Source organism: Meriones unguiculatus, chromosome 8 (genome assembly GCF_030254825.1).
Source record: "Meriones unguiculatus strain TT.TT164.6M chromosome 8, Bangor_MerUng_6.1, whole genome shotgun sequence".
In the NCBI taxonomy this organism is placed as follows: Eukaryota; Metazoa; Chordata; class Mammalia; order Rodentia; family Muridae; genus Meriones; species Meriones unguiculatus.
Genome location: NC_083356.1, coordinates 59,438,169 through 59,457,033, shown reverse-complemented (window position 1 = coordinate 59,457,033; position 18,865 = coordinate 59,438,169). Strand labels below are relative to the sequence as shown.

Here is an 18,865-nt window from a genome sequence, read left to right as displayed (position 1 = left end):
GGAAACGTTTTGCGGTATTTGTAATGTCCAGTATGATAGCTATTGTGAAAATATAAGTTATAAGTATTTTAAGTGTGACTTAATGACTTATAAGTATTTTAAGTGTGGTGAATTTGTTATTTTTTAAAATTACATTGAGAAATTTGGCTTCTGATTTTGTAAATTTTATTTTGAGTATTTTCAGTTTATATTTGGCAGTGGTAACTGACATAATACTCAGTCACAAATACTGGATTCAGTAAATAAGACAGCTAAAGTTAAAGGAAAAATTTAAGGATATTTGTTGAAGAGTGGTTTGCAACTTTATAGGATCATTATGTAATTTTAGGGAACGTAGAAGCAGATTTTGCAGTAGGTAAGAGATTCTAACCCTTCTTAGCTATAGCAGGGGATAATTGGAAGTTCATAACCAGGGTAGAGTGGAAGTAGGAAGATGGAAAAATGACAACAACTAAGGAGGATTGATTCATCAGACCCAGGTGATCAGACTTAATGAGCGACTGTAGAGGATAAACCTGAAGAGATCTGGAAGGTGTTTGATATGCAGGGTCTGAGTGAGGGTCCGGTGGAGTGTCCCGGTAGGCTGTTAAACTGACTCAGCAGAGTTCTAAAACTGGATTTCAGAAGAGCACATACAAGACTTTTTACTATTTTTTTTGGTAGAACTGACCTATTTATAAAGAAGCTATACATTCTGAAGATTATAAATCATTTTAACCTGAACGTTCAGAGACATTATTATTGGATTAAGCATTGTTGCTAGAATCTCTTCTTAATGTAAATAAATGTAGAAAAATGGCTAGTTAGAAAGGAGGGTGGATCTTAAGGAAAGATCATACTTGTTTCCCGAGAGATTACTCCTAATAAGGTGTGTCTGATTTCAAAGCATTAGCAAGTTGGTATTGTTAGAATCTTTCTTTTTAGTGGAACATTTTAAATATGATTTTTAGAACATGAGCTGTTTCTTCTGCCATTCTTGCTTTTGATAACTTGGCATTTACTTGCTGTTATTTTTACAGTTTATATGTTTATAACATTCACAGTTAGTTTTATCAACCACCCTATTATAATTTATAGACCTTTTAGTGTGTGTTCATTATCTAGGGTTCTTATTTTGATGAGACTGCTATGGTTTAAATCCTGTGGTCCTGAATGATAGCTTCATATGTGTGCAGTTCAAACTGATTTGCTTTTTCTGCATGAATTATTGAATAACTCTTTGATATTCCATTCACAGTGATTTAACCTGGAACAAAAATGGGAACTGGTTCATGGGCATGCATACAATTTGTGCAAAGTAATCTTGTAGGATGTTCATCCTTCCTCCAGGATTTGTGCTGATGGAGGAGCTGATATGTGAGAGTCATCTCTTATTGCTAGTGCAGGAAAAAGAGAGCTTATAACTTAATCTACCAGGAAGACAGATTTCTGTCTTTGGTCCTTTGGATGAAGGAAGTCATGTCTCTCTCTGACATCAAAAGAATGATCAAATTTATTTTATATTTCACAGGGAGATATATGAGATAATGACCTGTAGACTTATTTTGCATTGTATTTTTGGCTCCCTCTATTGGCTACTTATGAAGGAGCAGAAATAAATTTCTATTTAAAATAGTTTATTCTCTCATCCAGAAAAGCAATTGTATGTTTCAGAGATGTACAGGAAGGATAAAAGAATATACCGATGGGCAAAATTAGCATTATTTTAAAGAATTTTAGCATTTTGCACTCCACCAGAAATATGGGCCACTGCCAATTTTCCTTCAGACAATATGTAGTTAAAACATTTGAATTTTTACTCAGTCTGGTATGTGGTAAATGGTGTCTGTGAACCTAAAAATCTTTGAGTATGTTCAAAGGCCTTTTTTTTTTTTTTTTTTTTTTGCATTGCCTTGTGAGTTGTCTGACCTTGCCTTTTGCTCGTTTGTTTATACTTGAGTTTTAATAGTCTCTCCTCTTTTAGTTCTTGAGATGATTGGGATACAGAGGTAAAGATGTATCTGTTTCTGTCCATGCACATGCCCTGGTGCCTTTGTGAAGTACGCACCTTAACTCCTTGTCTAACCTTTCAACATGTATTTATTTATTTATACTGTGTGTGGGGATGTCCCAGAGATGGGCTGACCAGGCTTGGAGACAAGCGCCTGAACCTGCTGAGCTCCTCATCTCATTTTTCCTTATGGAAAGTTTACAACAGTTACAAGAATTAGGGTAGTACTAGTTTAAATTGCGTCAGAATGTGTCCATTCAATTTAGTTGCTTGCCATGTTCTAGGCCCTTCATTAGGTATTGAGGAGAATTTGTAGAGTGAAGCAAACTTCTATCTTGGAGGTTGTAGTTTCATGGGAGAGAGTGAAAACATGATGGCAATTCTTAAAGTATTCCAGATGAAGTGAAGATGTAAAGTTTTGTAGTTAATGGCAGTTGGTCTTGCTTATCAGGAAATATTAGGACAGCTTTAACTGTTTCGGAATTGGCTTTGGAAGAATTCGACACTGTTTATTGCTATTTAAGCTAAACTAACTGATCTATTGGTTACAAATAACTAAATTCTAGTGTAGTCACAGTGTCAGTTAAGTTCAAATAGTGGGAGAACCAGGAAACCTGCGTTTTTCTAGTTTTAGTTTCAGAACTAATCTTACTTGGAGAGTGGTGGTTTTAGTTTTGGATAAACACGAGACTTTGCTACTTTTGCTTTCTTATTTATTCTGAAACTTGGAGCAAGTACTTCACAGGATCTCCTGTTAAAAATCGAAGATGTTTAGATAGGGTGGGGTGTTACTACTTCAGTATATGTAATCATTGCTAAAAGGAGAATAAATGAGAAGATTAACAAACACAGATTTCAGGCCTCAAGTTTACCGTAGCTGATAATAAACCTCTCTTTGTTTATATATTTCATTTGAGTGCTGTGCATGTTTGCACACCAGAAGAGGCCGTCAGATCCCATTATAGGTAGTTGTAAGCCATCACATAGTTTCTGGGAATTGAACTCAGGGCTTCTAGAAGATTGGAGCAGTCAGTGCTCTTAACCACTGAGCCAACTTTCCAGCCCCTGTTGCTGAGGATGAACAAATAAAACTTAACATTTGATCTAAAATTATGCAGTTTTGCATTATACTGTATTGACCCTGTCTTTATGACCTACAGAGAATTTTTCCTGTCTGGATTTATGGTATTCTTTCTAGACATTAGTTAATAAAACTAACAACAGTAATGCCAATGTCTCTCTAAATCAGTGCATTTTATGTCTGTCTATGACCTCCTCCCGAAGTTGTTGGCATTACTCTTAGTGGGAAAATTTAACAGTATTTTGCTTTTTTTTTTTTTTTTTCTTAGACACTGGCCAGAAGAAGACCTTAGACAAGAAAGATGGGAGAAGGATGTCCTTTCAGAAGCCTAAAGGAACTATTGAGTATACTGTAAGTTACTTTGGCCAAAGCAGTTTGTTTGTAACAGTTTTACTAGAGGCATTCTCTGTTTGATGAGTCAAGTATTGTTAATTGCCTCATTTTAAAAATCTGACTTCTTTCATAGAACTTTCCTTAATAATAATTCTTAAATTTTATGCATTTTATGATTTGTTTTCCTTATTGTGTTCTACAAAGGACAGTTATTCTGGCAAATTAAATTTAATATTGATGATAATTTAGACTCAGAATTCCTGTGCTGCAATAATTTTATTAGATTAGTCTTTGGGAAAATATTTACCTTTTTAAGAATGCTCCTAATTGATTTCCTAGTGGTGCAAATGTTAGTGCTAATGACAGATGGGACCCTTACAAGCTAATTTGAGTACTGAGTTTCCACAGCTGTGAAAGCAGTTTTTTGTTTTGTTTTTGTTTTTGTTTCCTTGAAACAACCCTTAGATGTCTGTGATGGTGTTTCTCATTTCTGGTTACTGTGGACAGCTGAAGTGACAAATTAATTTTGGAGGATACCGTTTTAGTTACTTAGTTGAATGTAAATATGAGTTAGATGGTGCTAAACATATTGTAAATAAATGTATTAATCCAGATCAATTTTGTTACTTTGTATTTTTCTAACATATTTTAACTGTATTACTCAATATTATGCATATAATTGATACTTGCCATATTAAACCTTTTCAAAGTGTTAGAATCTACATACGTATGTAGAATTAAATTAACTACTGTCAAAATAAATGGATTTTAAAGCCATTACAAACCTAAATTATGCATGTTTGTGAGAAAATGTGTTCAAATAGTAAAAATTTAAGTAATACAATTTAGTATATTCTTGAATGTTCACAAAAATCATAAGATTTGAGACTTAAGATATATCTTTATGCTATAAAGGTATATACGATATGGTTTTTGATATCATGATCATAAACTATATGTTTTTATTGCTTTTGATTTTAGGAATTTGCCATTCTTGGCATATAATAAATAAGCAAATTAAAATAACTGTTATTGTGGAGTGAGGAGAGGCCATTAAAAACCTGAAAAAAAATTTCTTCTCTTATGATTAATTCTTTAAAAACTCACATACTGACCAGCAGTCATATAAAACATCTAACAGGTTGTTTTCAGATATATTTTTTCTTTTATTCCGCATGTCAAATTATAAAAGAAAAGAATAAATTTCAAAGCTAGGTAAGATATTGTTGTTTTATACTCTATTTTTACTGTAATCTATCAAATCTTTACATAACATGACTTTGTATTGGCTGCAGTATGTATTTCCGAAACGTGTTTCTCTTAAGATAAATTTGTGTATCTCAATTACTCTTTAAGTTTTTTTTTCCTTAAAATATTATGCTCCATACTTGGTAGAGTTGTGTGCAATTGTAATCCCAGTGCTCTGGAGGCTGAGGCAAGGCAGGATTGGTTGAACCCAAGAGTGCCAGGAACTTGGCCAAGCCATTCGAAAAATATAGGTTATGTAGCTTAAATATATGGCCAGTACTATCTTATATGCAGGTAGTATGAAGTTAATCGTCGTATTTTAGGTAGCTTATAAGCTAAAATCAGAACACACACACACACACATACACACAATACAGTTTTAATTATAAAGTCACTTTAAATGGGAATTGAGGTGGACCATAAAAATGTTAGACATACAGAATGGGAGATGGCTGGGTTGGTAAAGCACTGACCTTGCAAACATGGGGATTTTAGTTCAGATTCCTAGGACCTGTGTAAAAAGCCACTATGTGCCTGTAGTCTCAGTGGAAGGTAGATCCCTGGAGACAGGAGGAGACAGGCAGATCCCTGGAGCTTGTGTCCAGCTAGTGTAGTTTAAACCATGAGCGTGAGCGTCAGTGAAAGATTCCATCTCAGAATATATGCTAAAGAGTAATTGAAGCAGACTGGCCATTGACCCCTGTCCTCTGCACATTCATGTACACATGTGTGCAGACACATGCATACATACGTGTCTACAAACTCTACATGCACATTCATACCCATACACAATGTTATACTTTATCATTTTTGATCATTTTGTATGCCTTTCTACTGAAATATTTTCCATTTACTAAAACCAGTGATGTTTCATTTTTGCTGTTCTTTATTATCTATTTTACATTTTTTTTTGTTCATTGTCTATTTCTATTAAATTCTCAAGTGACCTGCAAAATAATCAGCTTCATTATGGAAGTTTCATACATGTGGGGCATTATATACTTTGTTCTAATTGGGTTCTTTTCCCCAGGCACACATTACCCTCTTCTGGCTGCCTCCTTTCCTTCCTGCCATATGCATTCTATTTACCCTGTTTTTCCTCCTTTCCTTAAGATCCCTCTATTCTCTCTAACGTGTTCTTTCTAGTTTCATGACAGATTTTGTTTTTCCCTATCCATACCTTCCAGGTGCTTGCATTTTCTGCTGTCACTTCCTGTTTTGGGAATTATAGCTCTTCTCATCCACCCGTCTTTCTGTTTCTATCACGTGTGTAATAAGGGCACACGAGGCAAGTTATTTCAGATCCATGAAGCTAGAGTCTCAGGCTGTTGTGAGCTGACTTGGGACTAGGAATCAGGTGCAGGTTCTCCACAAGAGCAGCCCAGCCCATGCTCCTGACCCTGAGCCATCTCTTGACCTCAGTCCTCCTAATGCCTTTGTAGAGTTGAACTTGCTTTAAATTCTTACTTTGTATTTGGAAACTGCTTGGGTTGTTGGCCAGTATGGACTGTGGTCAAGCACGCATTTTAATGTACATGTTCTCTGTCTTGGTGGGCTGAGGTCATTGCAGAATATGATATTTCTTGAGGGTTCTCTCAAAAATTATGATTTATGAATCAAGTATAAGACTGTTTTCAAGATGTATTAATATTAAATAATCATTCTTATAATTTAATTTTTCTGTTTTAACTGATGAAAGTAATTTGTTTTTCATTTTAAACAGGTTGAATCAAGGGATTCTTTGAATAGCATAGCCCTGAAATTTGATACCACACCCAATGAACTTGTTCAGTTAAATAAGTTATTCTCCCGTGCAGTCGTGACTGGACAGGTATTGTTATTATTTAAATGTGTTGATGTTTAAAATTATTAGGTAAGATATATCCATTTCTACATAGTTAACAATGTTGAAAATGTGAGAACATTTTTTTTGTGTTCCTGGAACAAATTCTGTTGGCCAAATAAAAGTATCTGTTACATCTATTAATTTCCTTCTTAAAACAATTGAAAATCATATTAGTTATGTTTCAAATATAGTCTTTTTTTAAGACTTATTTATTTATTCATTTATTATGAATGCAATGTTCTGTCTACATGCACACCTCCGGGCCGGAAGAGGGCACCAGATCTTATTATAGATGGTTGTGAGCCACTATGTGGTCGCTGGGAATTGAACTCAGGACCTCTGGAAGAGCAGCCAGTGCTCTTAACATCTAAGCCATCCCTCCAGCTTCCTCAAATACAGTCTTAAAGAATATTTTAAACACTTAAAGTAGTTCCAGTATTCTTAAAAGTAAGCTATCCTTCCAACTTAGCCTTGCTTTCTAGATACAAGTTGTTAACAAATTGGATGTTGCAGAAATACCTAGCCTTTATCAAGGGATTTTGTTTGGGTCTTTGAGCTTGTCTGTGACCCTTAGAAAATGTTCTAAGTAGACAACTTTTACAACTTTCCTTGTCTGTAATGATGCACACATAGTATTGATACAGTTCTGTAACTAGCCACAGTAAGGTTTCGTGTGTTGCTACTCTCTTGCTAATGTTAATAACACTGCTGTAGTGAACACTTGTATGTATCTATTTTATGTATACTCCATAGCATAAATCCTATATGTAAAATTGTCTGGTCAAGGAAAATATGTACAGTTAATTTCTCTAATTATTGCCAAGTTGCCTTTAAGATGAGCCATCATTTAGTACTGTAATATAGTAATATAATAACTGAGAGTTTTTATTTCTGTACTATGTTAACATCTTATTTTAATAATTATTTCTAAATTAATTTGTTAACTTAATTTTAAAGTGTTTATTTTTATTTTCTATGCTTTCTATGATATATAATATACTGATCTTTTATCTGAATTCTTTTTATTGCAGCACTGTCTAATAATGCTTTTTTTAAACATTATTTGGCCACTAGTGTTTGATTTTTTTGAAGCTGTGTGGATGTTTTCTTCCAGGTTTTATACGTTCCTGATCCTGAGTATGTCTCCAGTGTTGAGAGTTCCCCATCTCTAAGCCCAGTAAGTCCTCTGTCGCCAACGTCATCTGAAGCTGAGTTTGATAAAACCACAGTGAGTACCTTTCCAGTTCCTGCTGTACAAATAACAGCGTGCATGGTCACTATTGTGTGTGTTTTCATTCTACTTGACTGTTTCATTTTATTTTGTTAAAGTGCTTACCTTGGATTGATACACTTTTGTCAGTAATGGTCTAAGAAATTCATCATTTCTATCTGATAACTATGACATCTAATTTTTTTATGGAATTATACTTAAGAAACATGAGATAAAATCATGTTCCGTTTAAATATTTTCTGGAATCTGTATTTGTGTGTTGGGGTACACGTACACACTGAATTGTAGTACTTGGAACTCTTTACATTGAGTTTATTTTTTGGTGCACTGGCTTTGAAGAATAAAAATTTGTCATCCTAACTATTCCTCTCAGGATTGATATAGTAGGTCAATTCAGAATTTGTAAGGAGAGAATATTCTATGTAAGCTAGATTTATAAATGAGTTTTAAGAAATCAAGTTGCAGCCAAGGGAAGGGGCTTCAGTTGGGATATATAATGAATAAATTGTGAAGAAGAAAAAAAATTAAAATTAAAGAAAAATTTAAGTCCAAAAAGAATTTTCTGTGTAGAAACTAAAACTGACCTCAATTTCCATTTGTAATTCTTATTGGTTGCTTATTAAAGTATCTTCCTCATGAGGTGACTTAGAGTCTTGGGAAGCTGTTTGATGTTGCTCTATTTACCTTAGAAGACACCTTTTTTATTTTCTACCCCAGTTTGCATTCAGAATTTGTTTCACATGGCAAACTGATAACCAAACACAAATTATATATTAATTTGCCTCACAATTATTTAAGCTCTAGACCTTCTTAAATAAAGACATGGAGAATTATTAACATTTAAAAGCTTAGGTCTTACCTGGGCAGACTCTAAGCTGAGTTCATCTAACTTCATCCCCGACGATTTTAGGCCATGACCCGCCATGTGGCAGGTTCCTTACCTCCCTCTCTGCTATGGTCGATCTGTCCCTTGCCATGTGATTCTGGTGAATATCCCCTCTACCCCGCAGGGACCTGTTTCTGTATGGACATTCTGCCTTCCCTTTCCTGCTCAGTTCTTTTTTTTTTTTTTTTTTTTTTTTTCAGCCAGTAGGCAAGTGAGGAAGATGTTTACAAAATATGAGGCCAGTGATGGGCCATAAGAATAACAGTAAATACACAGAGACCCACCTTTACACAGTACACCCCAACACTCCAGTATTTCACTTTTTGTCTCTTAAGTTTGGTATTCTAGTTCCCCCTACCCTGGTGTGTGTGTGTGTGTGTGTGTGTGTGTGTGTGTGTGTGTGTTTTAAATTGTCACATTGATGATTATTTTCCCCTCAGTCCAAGGACTTTTTACTGTATGAGAGCAGTGGGGTGTTTTTTGGGCTTCTTGTCTTTATAAATATGGAAACAGTATTTTAGTGTGCAGCCACATAGAAATATGTAGAGAGGTTGAGTACCCTTTACCAGAATGATCGAACCACAGTGTTTCAGATATTAGGAATATCTGCATATGTATGGTGCATGTGTGTGAGTCTGTTGGTGTATATGCATGCGTGTATATTAAGAGATGGTGGAAAAGAAGAAAGGAATGGATAAAGGGAGAGAGATGGAAACCTTGGGACTAGAAGTATTCCTAAATACACAGTTATATGTCCTACATGTACACTGTACACTTCTGTGTGTACTCTTGAGAGCGGCCTGTCACTCAAGGTCAGGTGTGGACTTTGCTGCCTGGGCTTTCGCTGTGGAGAACGTTTTGGATTTCTGAGCATTTCAGATTCTGAGATTGAGAGTGCTCACTCTGCATTATATTTATTCTCATGGATAAGAGTGGAGTCAGAGTTTAGTGGTGGGTATTGCTGACTAATAACACAACAGTAACTTGGAAAACGTTTGTACTTTGGGCAGGGATGTGCCCGGTTTGATACAGAAGGAGAAGTAACAAAGGAGAATATAGTTGGAGGTGGATTTGGATTGGCTTCTAGCCCTAATGTAGAATTAGGTAGAATAAATTGCAACACCTTTTATGACTAGAAACCTGTGGAATTCCTGTCAGGCAACATCTGTCTACCTCCTGGCTTTACTTGAGAGCTTAAAATAAAAAGCCAAAAACAAAACAAAACAAAAAGCAAGCAGTTCCCTCCTGTGCTGAAATGGTTGTCTGTACTTTGCCATGTAAGTGAAAGATGGGAGAATAACAGAGCCCTGTGAGTGACCCCTTAACCCTAGTGATTCTAGTGTTTTCAGAAATGGTCAGAAGGTATCCTTTCCTCTGGCTAGTCAAGAAACAGAAGAGCTCAGGAAGCGTTCTCCACCTGGGCAGTCATTGCCTTCTTCCCAAGAGACTCCGTACCATAGTTAGAACATTATTTTGAATAGTGATTTTATAAAATGTAAGTTTATTATCTTTTGCCTGAAATTTTATTATCAAACTAAGATAATTTTCCTATGTATCTTTTTGTATATCTCAGGTAATTATATTTTTGCATTATAAGTACTTTTGCCTCATATGCTGTTATATTTGCAATAATATATATTCTTAGAAGACAGTATTATCTTTAATCTTTACATATGATTAAATATGGTGCTTGCTAGCATCACATTAAATGTCTGTTAGTATTTCTACTGTGTTTCAATTTATTACAGAAATTGTCAGTCACTGTTTGCAGTGAACCTTGATTGGCTTCCAGAATGTTGAGCTTGTGCAGTACCTTATGTAGGAGGCTAAACTCTTATATTTACAACTTTGCTACCGTACAATTTTTGATTTATATTTTTAAGTAATTTACTTCAGATAGAAATACTATCTTTGAAAATTTAAACTTCCATTTTATTCATGTGATGAAAAACCATAAGTAACTATAGAGTAGAAGGGTGAAAGCAGCTACAATTTACTGTGTTAGGTACGATTATATTTATTTATTCAGTTGTTGTTTAAAACATCCCACAAATCCCCAGCTATTCTTTTTTTTTCTGTTTTTTTTTTCTATAATTTTATTTTTCTCATTAGTTACGTTTTGTTAATTCTGTATCCCAGCTGTATCCCTCATTCCCTCCCCAATCCTACCCTCCCTCCCTCATCTCCTTCCTGCCCCTTTCCAAGTCCACTAATTGGAGAGGCCCTCCTCCCCTTTCATATGACTCCCTTTTGTCAGGTATTTTCAGGACTGGCTGCAAAGTCCTCCTCTGTGGCCTAACAGTACTGCTCCTCCCTTGGGAGGTGGGGAGGTCAAAGAGCCAGTCATTGAGTTCCTGTTAGAAATAGTCCTTGTTCGTCTTACTATGGGAAACCAATTGATTACTGAGCCATCACGGGTCACATCCGAGCAGAGGTTCTAGGTTTTATCCTCTCATGGACTTTGGTTGAGTGTCCATCTCAGAAAAGACCCTGTGCCCAGATACGTTTGGTCCTTGTGGAGCTCCTGTCCTTTTCACATCAAACTCCCCTTCTTTCATATGATTCCCTGCACTCTGCCGAAGGTTTGGTTGTGAGTCTTAGTATCTATTTTGGAACACTGCTAGGTAGAGTCTTTCAGATGCTTTCTTCAGTAGACTCCTGTCATACGTTCAATGCATATCCCATTTGTCTTTCTAAATGAGGATAGGTCATCATACCCCGTGTCTGCTTTCTTGATTATCTTCTTTAGCTGTATAGATTTCATTATGTTTATCCTATCTTTTAGGTCTGTATAAGCGAGTATATTCCATGTTTGTCTTTCTCCTTCTGGGATACTTCACTCAGAATGATCTTTTCTAGATCCCACCATTTGCCTGCAAATTTCATGATTTCCTCCTTTTTGATTGCTGAGTAGTATTCCATTGTGTAAAAATCCCACAATTTCTGTATCCATTCCTCCGTTGATGGACATCTGTGTTGTTTCTAGGTTCTGGCCATTACAAATAAAGCTGCTACAAACATGGTTGAGCAAATGTCCTTATTGTGTACTTGAGCAAATTTTGGGTATATGCCTAGCAGTGGTATAGCTGCGTCTTGAGGAAGTGCTATTCCTAATTGTCTGAGAAAGCACCAGATTGACTTCCAAAGTGGTTGTACCAGTTTACATTCCCACCAGCAATGGAGGAGGGTTCCCCTTTCTCCACAACCTCTCCAACATGTGTTGTCATTTGTGTTTTTTATCTTGGCCATTCTGATGGGTGAAAGGTGAAAGCTTAGGGTCGTTTTGATTTGCATTTCCCTAATGGCTAATGACGTTGAGCATTTCTTTAAGTGTTTCTCTGCCATTTTGTATTCCTCTACAGAGAATTCTCTGTTTAGCTCTATCCCCATTTTTTAATTGGATTACTTGGTTTGCTGCTAAAAGGGGGACATAACTACAGACACTGAAGAAATCCAAACAATCATTAGGTCATACTACAAAAGCCTATACGCCACAAAATTTGAAAATTTAAACGAAATGGACACTTTTCTTGATAGATTCCATCTACCAACATTAAGTCAAGATCAGATAGAAAGACTGAATAGCCCTATATCCCCCAAGGAAATTGAAGCAGTCATTAACAGTCTCCCCTCCAAAAAAAGCCCTGGGCCAGATGGTTTCAGTGCAGAATTCTACCAGACCTTCAAAGAAGTGCTAATACCAATTTTCCTCAAACTATTCCACAAAATAGAAACAGAAGGAACATTACTAAACTCATTCTATGAAGCGACAGTCACTTTGATACCCAAACCACACAAAGACCCAACAAAAAAAGAGAACTTCAGACCTATCTCTCTTATGAATATTGATGCAAAAATATTCAATAAAATACTTGCAAACCGAATCCAAGAACACATCAAAGATATCATCCACCATGACCAGGCAGGCTTCATCCCAGGCATGCAAGGGTGGTTCAACATACGGAAATCCATCAATGTAATCCACCACATAAACAAACTGAAGGAGAAAAACCACATGATCATCTCCTTGGACGCCGAAAAAGCATTTGACAAAGTCCAACACCCATTCATGTTTAAAGTATTGGAGAGATCAGGGATACAAGGCACATACTTAAACATAGTAAAGGCAATATACAGCAAGCCTACAGCCAACATCAAACTCAATGGAGAGAAACTTAAGTCAATCCCACTGAAATCAGGGACAAGACAAGGCTGCCCACTCTCTCCATATCTCTTCAACATAGTACTTGAAGTCTTAGCCAGAGCAATAAGACAACTAAAGGAGATCAAGGGGATACAAATTGGAAAAGAAGAGGTCAAAGTGTCACTATTCGCAGATGATATGATAGTATACATGAGTGACCCCAAAAATTCAACCAGAGAACTCTTTCAGCTGATAAACACCTTCAGCAAAGTGGCTGGATACAAAATCAACTCAAAAAAATCAGAAGCCCTCCTGTATACCAAAGACAAAAGGGCTGAGAAAGAAATTAGGGAAACAACACCCTTCACAATAGCCACTAATAACATAAAGTACCTTGGGGTGACACTAACCAAGCAAGTGAAAGACCTGTTTGAGAAAAACTTCAAGTCTCTGAAGAAAGAAATTGAAGAAGATCTCAGAAGATGGAAAGATCTCCCGTGCTCATGGATTGGTAGGATTAACATTGTGAAAATGGCCATCTTGCCAAAAGCAATCTACAGATTCAATGTAATTCCCATCAAAATACCAACTCAATTCTTTTCAGACCTTGAAAAAAAGATTCTCAGCTTCATATGGAGAAACAAAAAAACCTAGAATCTTCAAAACAACCCTGTACAACAACAGATCATCTGGAGGTATCTCCATTCCCGATCTCAAGCTGTACTACAGAGCAATAGTAATAAAAACTGCATGGTATTGGCATAGAAACAGAAAGGAGGATCAATGGAACTGAATAGAAGACCCAGAAATAAACCCACGTACCTATGAATACTCAATTTTTGACAAAGCAGCCAAAACCATTCAATGGAAAAAAGATAGCATCTTCAACAGATGGTGCTGGTCTAATTGGATGTCTACATGCAGAAAAATGAAAATAGATCCACATTTATCACCCTGCACAAAACTAAAGTCCAAGTGGATCAAAGACCTCAACATAAAACCAGATATGCTAAATCTGTTAGAAGAAAAAGTGAGGAACAGCCTAGAACTCATTGGCACAGGAGACAACTTCCTGAACAGATCTCCAACAGCACAGGCTTTAAGAGCAACAATCAATAAATGGGACCTCATGAAACTGAAAAGCTTCTGTAAAGCAAAGGACACCATCATCAAAACAAAATGACTGCCTACAGATTGGGAAAGAATCTTCACCAACCCTTTATCTGACAGAGGGCTAATACCCAGCTATTCTGGAAACTACTGTTTTCTGATTCTCCCGTTTCCACCCTCCCATGCTGCCCTGGCCCAGTCCTGGTATTGCAGGTATATGCCACTGTGCCTGGTTTATGGATACTGGAGATTGAGCTCAGGGTTTTATGCATTCTAGGCCAGCACTCTACAATTTAACTGTATGTCCAAAAATCCCAAATACTTTAGAGAGTCCGTTCACATTTGTTGCTAACCTCGGATTTAAGAGGGAAACACTGGCTCTGTGCATCTTTGCTTGTGTCCATTATGTTCACTGTGCATGTCTGTCTTTTTTGTTGTTAGTTTTTGGTTTTTTGAGACAGGGTTTCCCTGTGTAACCTTCACTGTCCTGGACTCACTTTGTAGACCAGGCTGGCCTTGAATTCACAGCGATCTGCCTGACTACCTCCAGAGTGCTAGGTTACAGACGTGCACCAAGGTGCCTACTGCATGTCTTGACTACATCTTTGGGACCCTTTTTCTCTTGGTACTGGTATGTCTGGACCACTGGCAAAAGTTGAGAGGGAAGAAATGAGGCCTAACTGAGAGCTTTCTTTTCCTAACTCCCTCTACATAAAGTCAACATGAAGTGGCCCTGCCCTTCTTCGGCTCACCTGACTGTCTTTTCCTTAGAGCCTTTCTGTTCTCCTGACTGGACATCTGTTTCTCCTGACCTCTTTAGAGATAGCTTTGTTCATGAAGATCCTCTGTTGTTGGCCTTAAGACTGGTGTATGCTATTCGGACCTTTGTAAAAAACTTAGTGGACACTCCTAGAGTCACTCAGTTTCTTGTTTGTAACTTTGTGTATTGCTCCTCAGTAACAGGAGTTAGTTGGTGTTAGTGTTTTTGTTTGTTTGTTTGGTTGTTTGTTTAATAGGGATAGTGGTGTGTGTGTGTGTGTGTTACCAATACACTAGTATGTCTGTTGTACAGAGGAAAGAATTATAGAAAAGATATTAATGAATTTGCATCTAAGGCTACTCAATTTGGGTTCAGGACCTATATTCTATGTTAATTATTGCTTTGTACTGGAAATTGATCACTCAATTCAGTAAATAATTTCACTCAGGGAGCGAGGTAACATTTATCCATTATTAGTGGGTATGGAAACAGCTGCCAGTTCCTACCATTTCTTCTTTGGAGTTGGTCTGTTGCTGTGATAAAACACTCAAGTTAGAGGAGGAATGGTTTATTTGTTTTACACTTCCAGGAAATAGTCTATCACTGAGGAAAATCACGCTAGGCACTCCAGGCAGAAAATTGAGGCAAGAACTTTGGAGGAATGTAGCTTACCAGCTTGCTTTTTGCCTTATCCTAAGCTTGCTGTCTTCCATAGCTCATAATCTGCCTCTGTAGGGATAGTGCTGACAGTCATGGGCTGGGTTCTCGCACGTTGACTAAGTCTCCCACCAATGTCACTATAGGTCAGTCTCATAGAGACTTTACTTCAAGGTCCTTCTTTCCAGGTGGTGCTAGGTGTGTTTGGTTATGAGTAAACATTAACCAGGACAGAGTTCTACATTTCACATTATATAATAAGGCTATTGAAGGTTAAAACTATATGGTGAAACCCAAAGAGAAAATGATTAAATAATAATGTGGTGAGATGGGTTAATATTGAATGATACTCTCCTAACGATTGAATATACAGGTAGTTATTTCCTTAACGTAAAATACTTCATAGTATAGTCAGTGTAAAAGAGAGTAGTAGTAGAACATTTGGATAGCTAGAATTTAAATAGAAGTGCAGTATACTCTGGACAAAATAGCTTTAGAAATGTTAAAGGATCCTAGGAGAAACCTCAGCAATCCTGAAGGAGGAAGAAGCAAAGGGAGCAGCAGTGTTCAAGGATACTCAGAGTTCTTCTTACAAGTCACCGGGTTTTGCTGCTGCTGTTACTGTTGCCTCATACTAAATCCCACCTGTTCTCACTTTCATCCAAGAACCTCAGGACTTTATTTAATTTGCAGTGCTTATAATATCCCCTTTTAACAACAGAATTAAGACACAGAGAAGAGAGTGAGTAATCTATGTAATGTCACAGTTACTAGGCAGTAGACATCTACGTCTGGATCTTGTGTTGGGATAGCCACCCGCCTTAGTCGCTGTTCTCTTGCTGTGGAGAGACACCACGATTATGACAACTCTTGTAAACGAAGGCATTTAATTGACGTCTTGGTAGTTTCAGAGGCTTATCATCATCATCATCATGGTGAGAAGTATGGTAGCAGGCATGGCAGCATAGTGCTGGAGAAGTAGTTGAAAACTACAGAAGTAGTTGAGAGGCAGAGAGAGAAACGCTAGACTTGTCATGTGCTTTTGAAACCTCAACAACTACTCCCAGTGACAAACTTTCTCCAACAAGTCCACACCTGCCAGTCCTTCTACTCCTTTCAAACAGTACTAATCCTTGGTGATTAAGCACCGAAACATATGAGACTGTGGGGGACATTCTCACTCAGACATCCTCATCACACCACCTTGAATGTTGCCTTAAGTAACCATTGTGTGAACTAACAAGAACCGATACTGTGAAGCGATGACATGGGATTTAAGAAAATATGTGTCACAGCTTGTAGGAACCAGAGAGTTCATAGAGGTAAAAAGTGAAGTACAAAACTTTGTTTAATCAAATAAAAATGATTATATAGTTGGCTGATTATTCAGAAGGATGGTTTAAACTGTATCGTCAAACAGAAGTATTGCTTTTTTTCTTTCTGAACTTACAATTAAGGTTATTGGGGAACTTTTTTTGATTATTTATTTATGTGTCTGTATGTCTACACATCTATGCATGTGTTCAAGGAGGCCAGTAGAGAGCGTCAGATCTCCTGGAGCTGATTACAGGCTGCTGAGAGGCTCCTGGTTCAGGTACTGACATCTGACGTGTGGTGCTTGGGAAGAGCAGCCCCTGTGGTTTTCTTAATGTGCTCTTTCTAAATTACTTAAATTTTACCCATTGCCCCTGTTCATTTTCTGGTATTTCTCTAACAAAAGACTCTAAGTTGAGTGTTTATAGCAACAGAAACTTCCTGTCCTCCAATTCTGGAAGCCAGAAGCCTGCAGTGGTTTACAGAACCATTACCTCCTCAAAACACAATGGGTCCAGTCTTCTGCTTATCTAGCAAACACTAAGCTCTCATGTTCGCTAGAGCTTACACTTCTTTGGCTTGAAAATGTATCACTTTGTTTTCACATGACCTGCTTCCATGCCATCTAGTTTAAGAGCTCTTGTGCTTCCATATGTCCTTTGATAAACTAATTAAACCAAAAAAAGGCCCATATCCATATCAAGTCCCCATTTGGGGTCCTGGGAGTTGAAACTTCAGTGTATCTTTTGGGAGACAAAATGCATAACATTATAAAATTTCTAGAAAGTTACAGTTCATCATCTTAACTTTAATTTTTATCATATATTTTAATCACTTTTAAGAAATGAAGGACTTTAGCATAGTTTTTGTTTGGGGCAGTACTAGCAGTGTTTAAAGGCATCTGGGAAATACTGTTTATTTCTACATAGAAGGCACAAAGAAGTAAGGGTAACTTCTCGTAAATGTGGACGTGCTTGTTAATGTTTGACTCCAAGGAGAACATATCCCTCTCCTTCTGTCGTTGTCACTTGGCATCTTGAAGTTGAGAACTGGCTTGTGCATTGATTGCAGATAATGGCAGACAGTCACCATTAAAAACACTGGATCCACCTCAGCAGTTTGAAAGCTGAGTATCGCCTGTGCTTGAAGAGTTTGCTCGCCCCTGTGTCATTCTTAGGTCATAAGCCTCTCTCTTTTTTTTTTTTTTTTTTTGTTTGTTTGTTTGTTTTATACTCAGTGTGAAAGAGAGTAATCCCTATTTTAAAAATATACATTATAAATAAAGTAAATTTATCTGTGTTACCTGATGAGATTGGGTGCATTCTGGGTGACATGACCATAGACTAAGGAGTAGTAACTAATATAAATTAGAATTTTAACTTAAATGATTTTAAGCATAAATCTGAATCTCAGAATATATACACTTTATGTTAAATCTAAACCAATTATTATAAAATTATTTTAATGAATTCTTATGGAACAATGATGCATGGATAATCATATATTAGTTTCATGTGTTCCTTTTCAACTCTCTTTAAAATAAAAAATTTATTAGTGAGTCATACTTTTAATATATATTTAATTCTTTATTTTAGATTTATTTACTTTTATTTGATGTATTTTAGTGTTTGTATGCATGTATGTATATGCCCTTTCTATGTGCCTGTGCCTGCAGAGGTTAGAAGAGGGTATTGGGTCCCCTGGAATTAGAGTTGTAAACTGCAGTATAGGTGTGGACTCCTCTGTAGTTCCCCTAACTACTGAGCCATCTCATTAACCTCTAGTGTATATTTTTCTAAGAGATTATACTGCAGTCAGACGTTGGTCTTATATTCTCTGAATAAAATTGCATGGCTATATCTGATGAAGTAGATAGACCATTACAGTAGGGCTTTGTATTTAGGTTTTAGGAAAACCCATTTATAGAGAAGGAATTTCCACATTTGCAATACCACACAAATGAATAAATTACTGAGTGACAGTTTGCTTCTGGATGGGAGTCTCAGTCTGTAATTAGAACTTAAAAAGCAAGGGCCCAACCTTAGAAAAAGAACTGCAGTCAACTGAGGAATTTTGAGAGTGGGAAATAGGCTTCCCCAGGGAGGAGCACACTAATTGATTATTCAATGCCAAATGGACATTCCTGAATATTTATATGTGTGCCTTTATACAGACAGAGGGCTATAGTTACATATTTGGGTATATATGTAAATACATATATACAAGTATATGTAGCAACAATTAAAAAGGGGCCGTGAAATTGAA

General features: G+C 36.7%; 1 protein-coding gene across 14 annotated transcripts in view; it reads left to right on the top strand.

The window, feature by feature from the left end:
• Window positions 1-18,865, top strand: part of Oxr1 (oxidation resistance 1) — a 423,086-nt gene that overhangs the window by 357,609 nt on the left and 46,612 nt on the right. For all 14 annotated transcript variants that reach the window (XM_060389497.1, XM_060389508.1, XM_060389500.1 and 11 more), the window contains 3 exons: window positions 3,340-3,422; window positions 6,376-6,483; window positions 7,613-7,726. In XM_060389497.1, coding sequence (XP_060245480.1) covers window positions 3,340-3,422; window positions 6,376-6,483; window positions 7,613-7,726 — 305 coding nt within the window. The remainder of the gene's footprint in view (window positions 1-3,339; window positions 3,423-6,375; window positions 6,484-7,612; window positions 7,727-18,865) is intronic.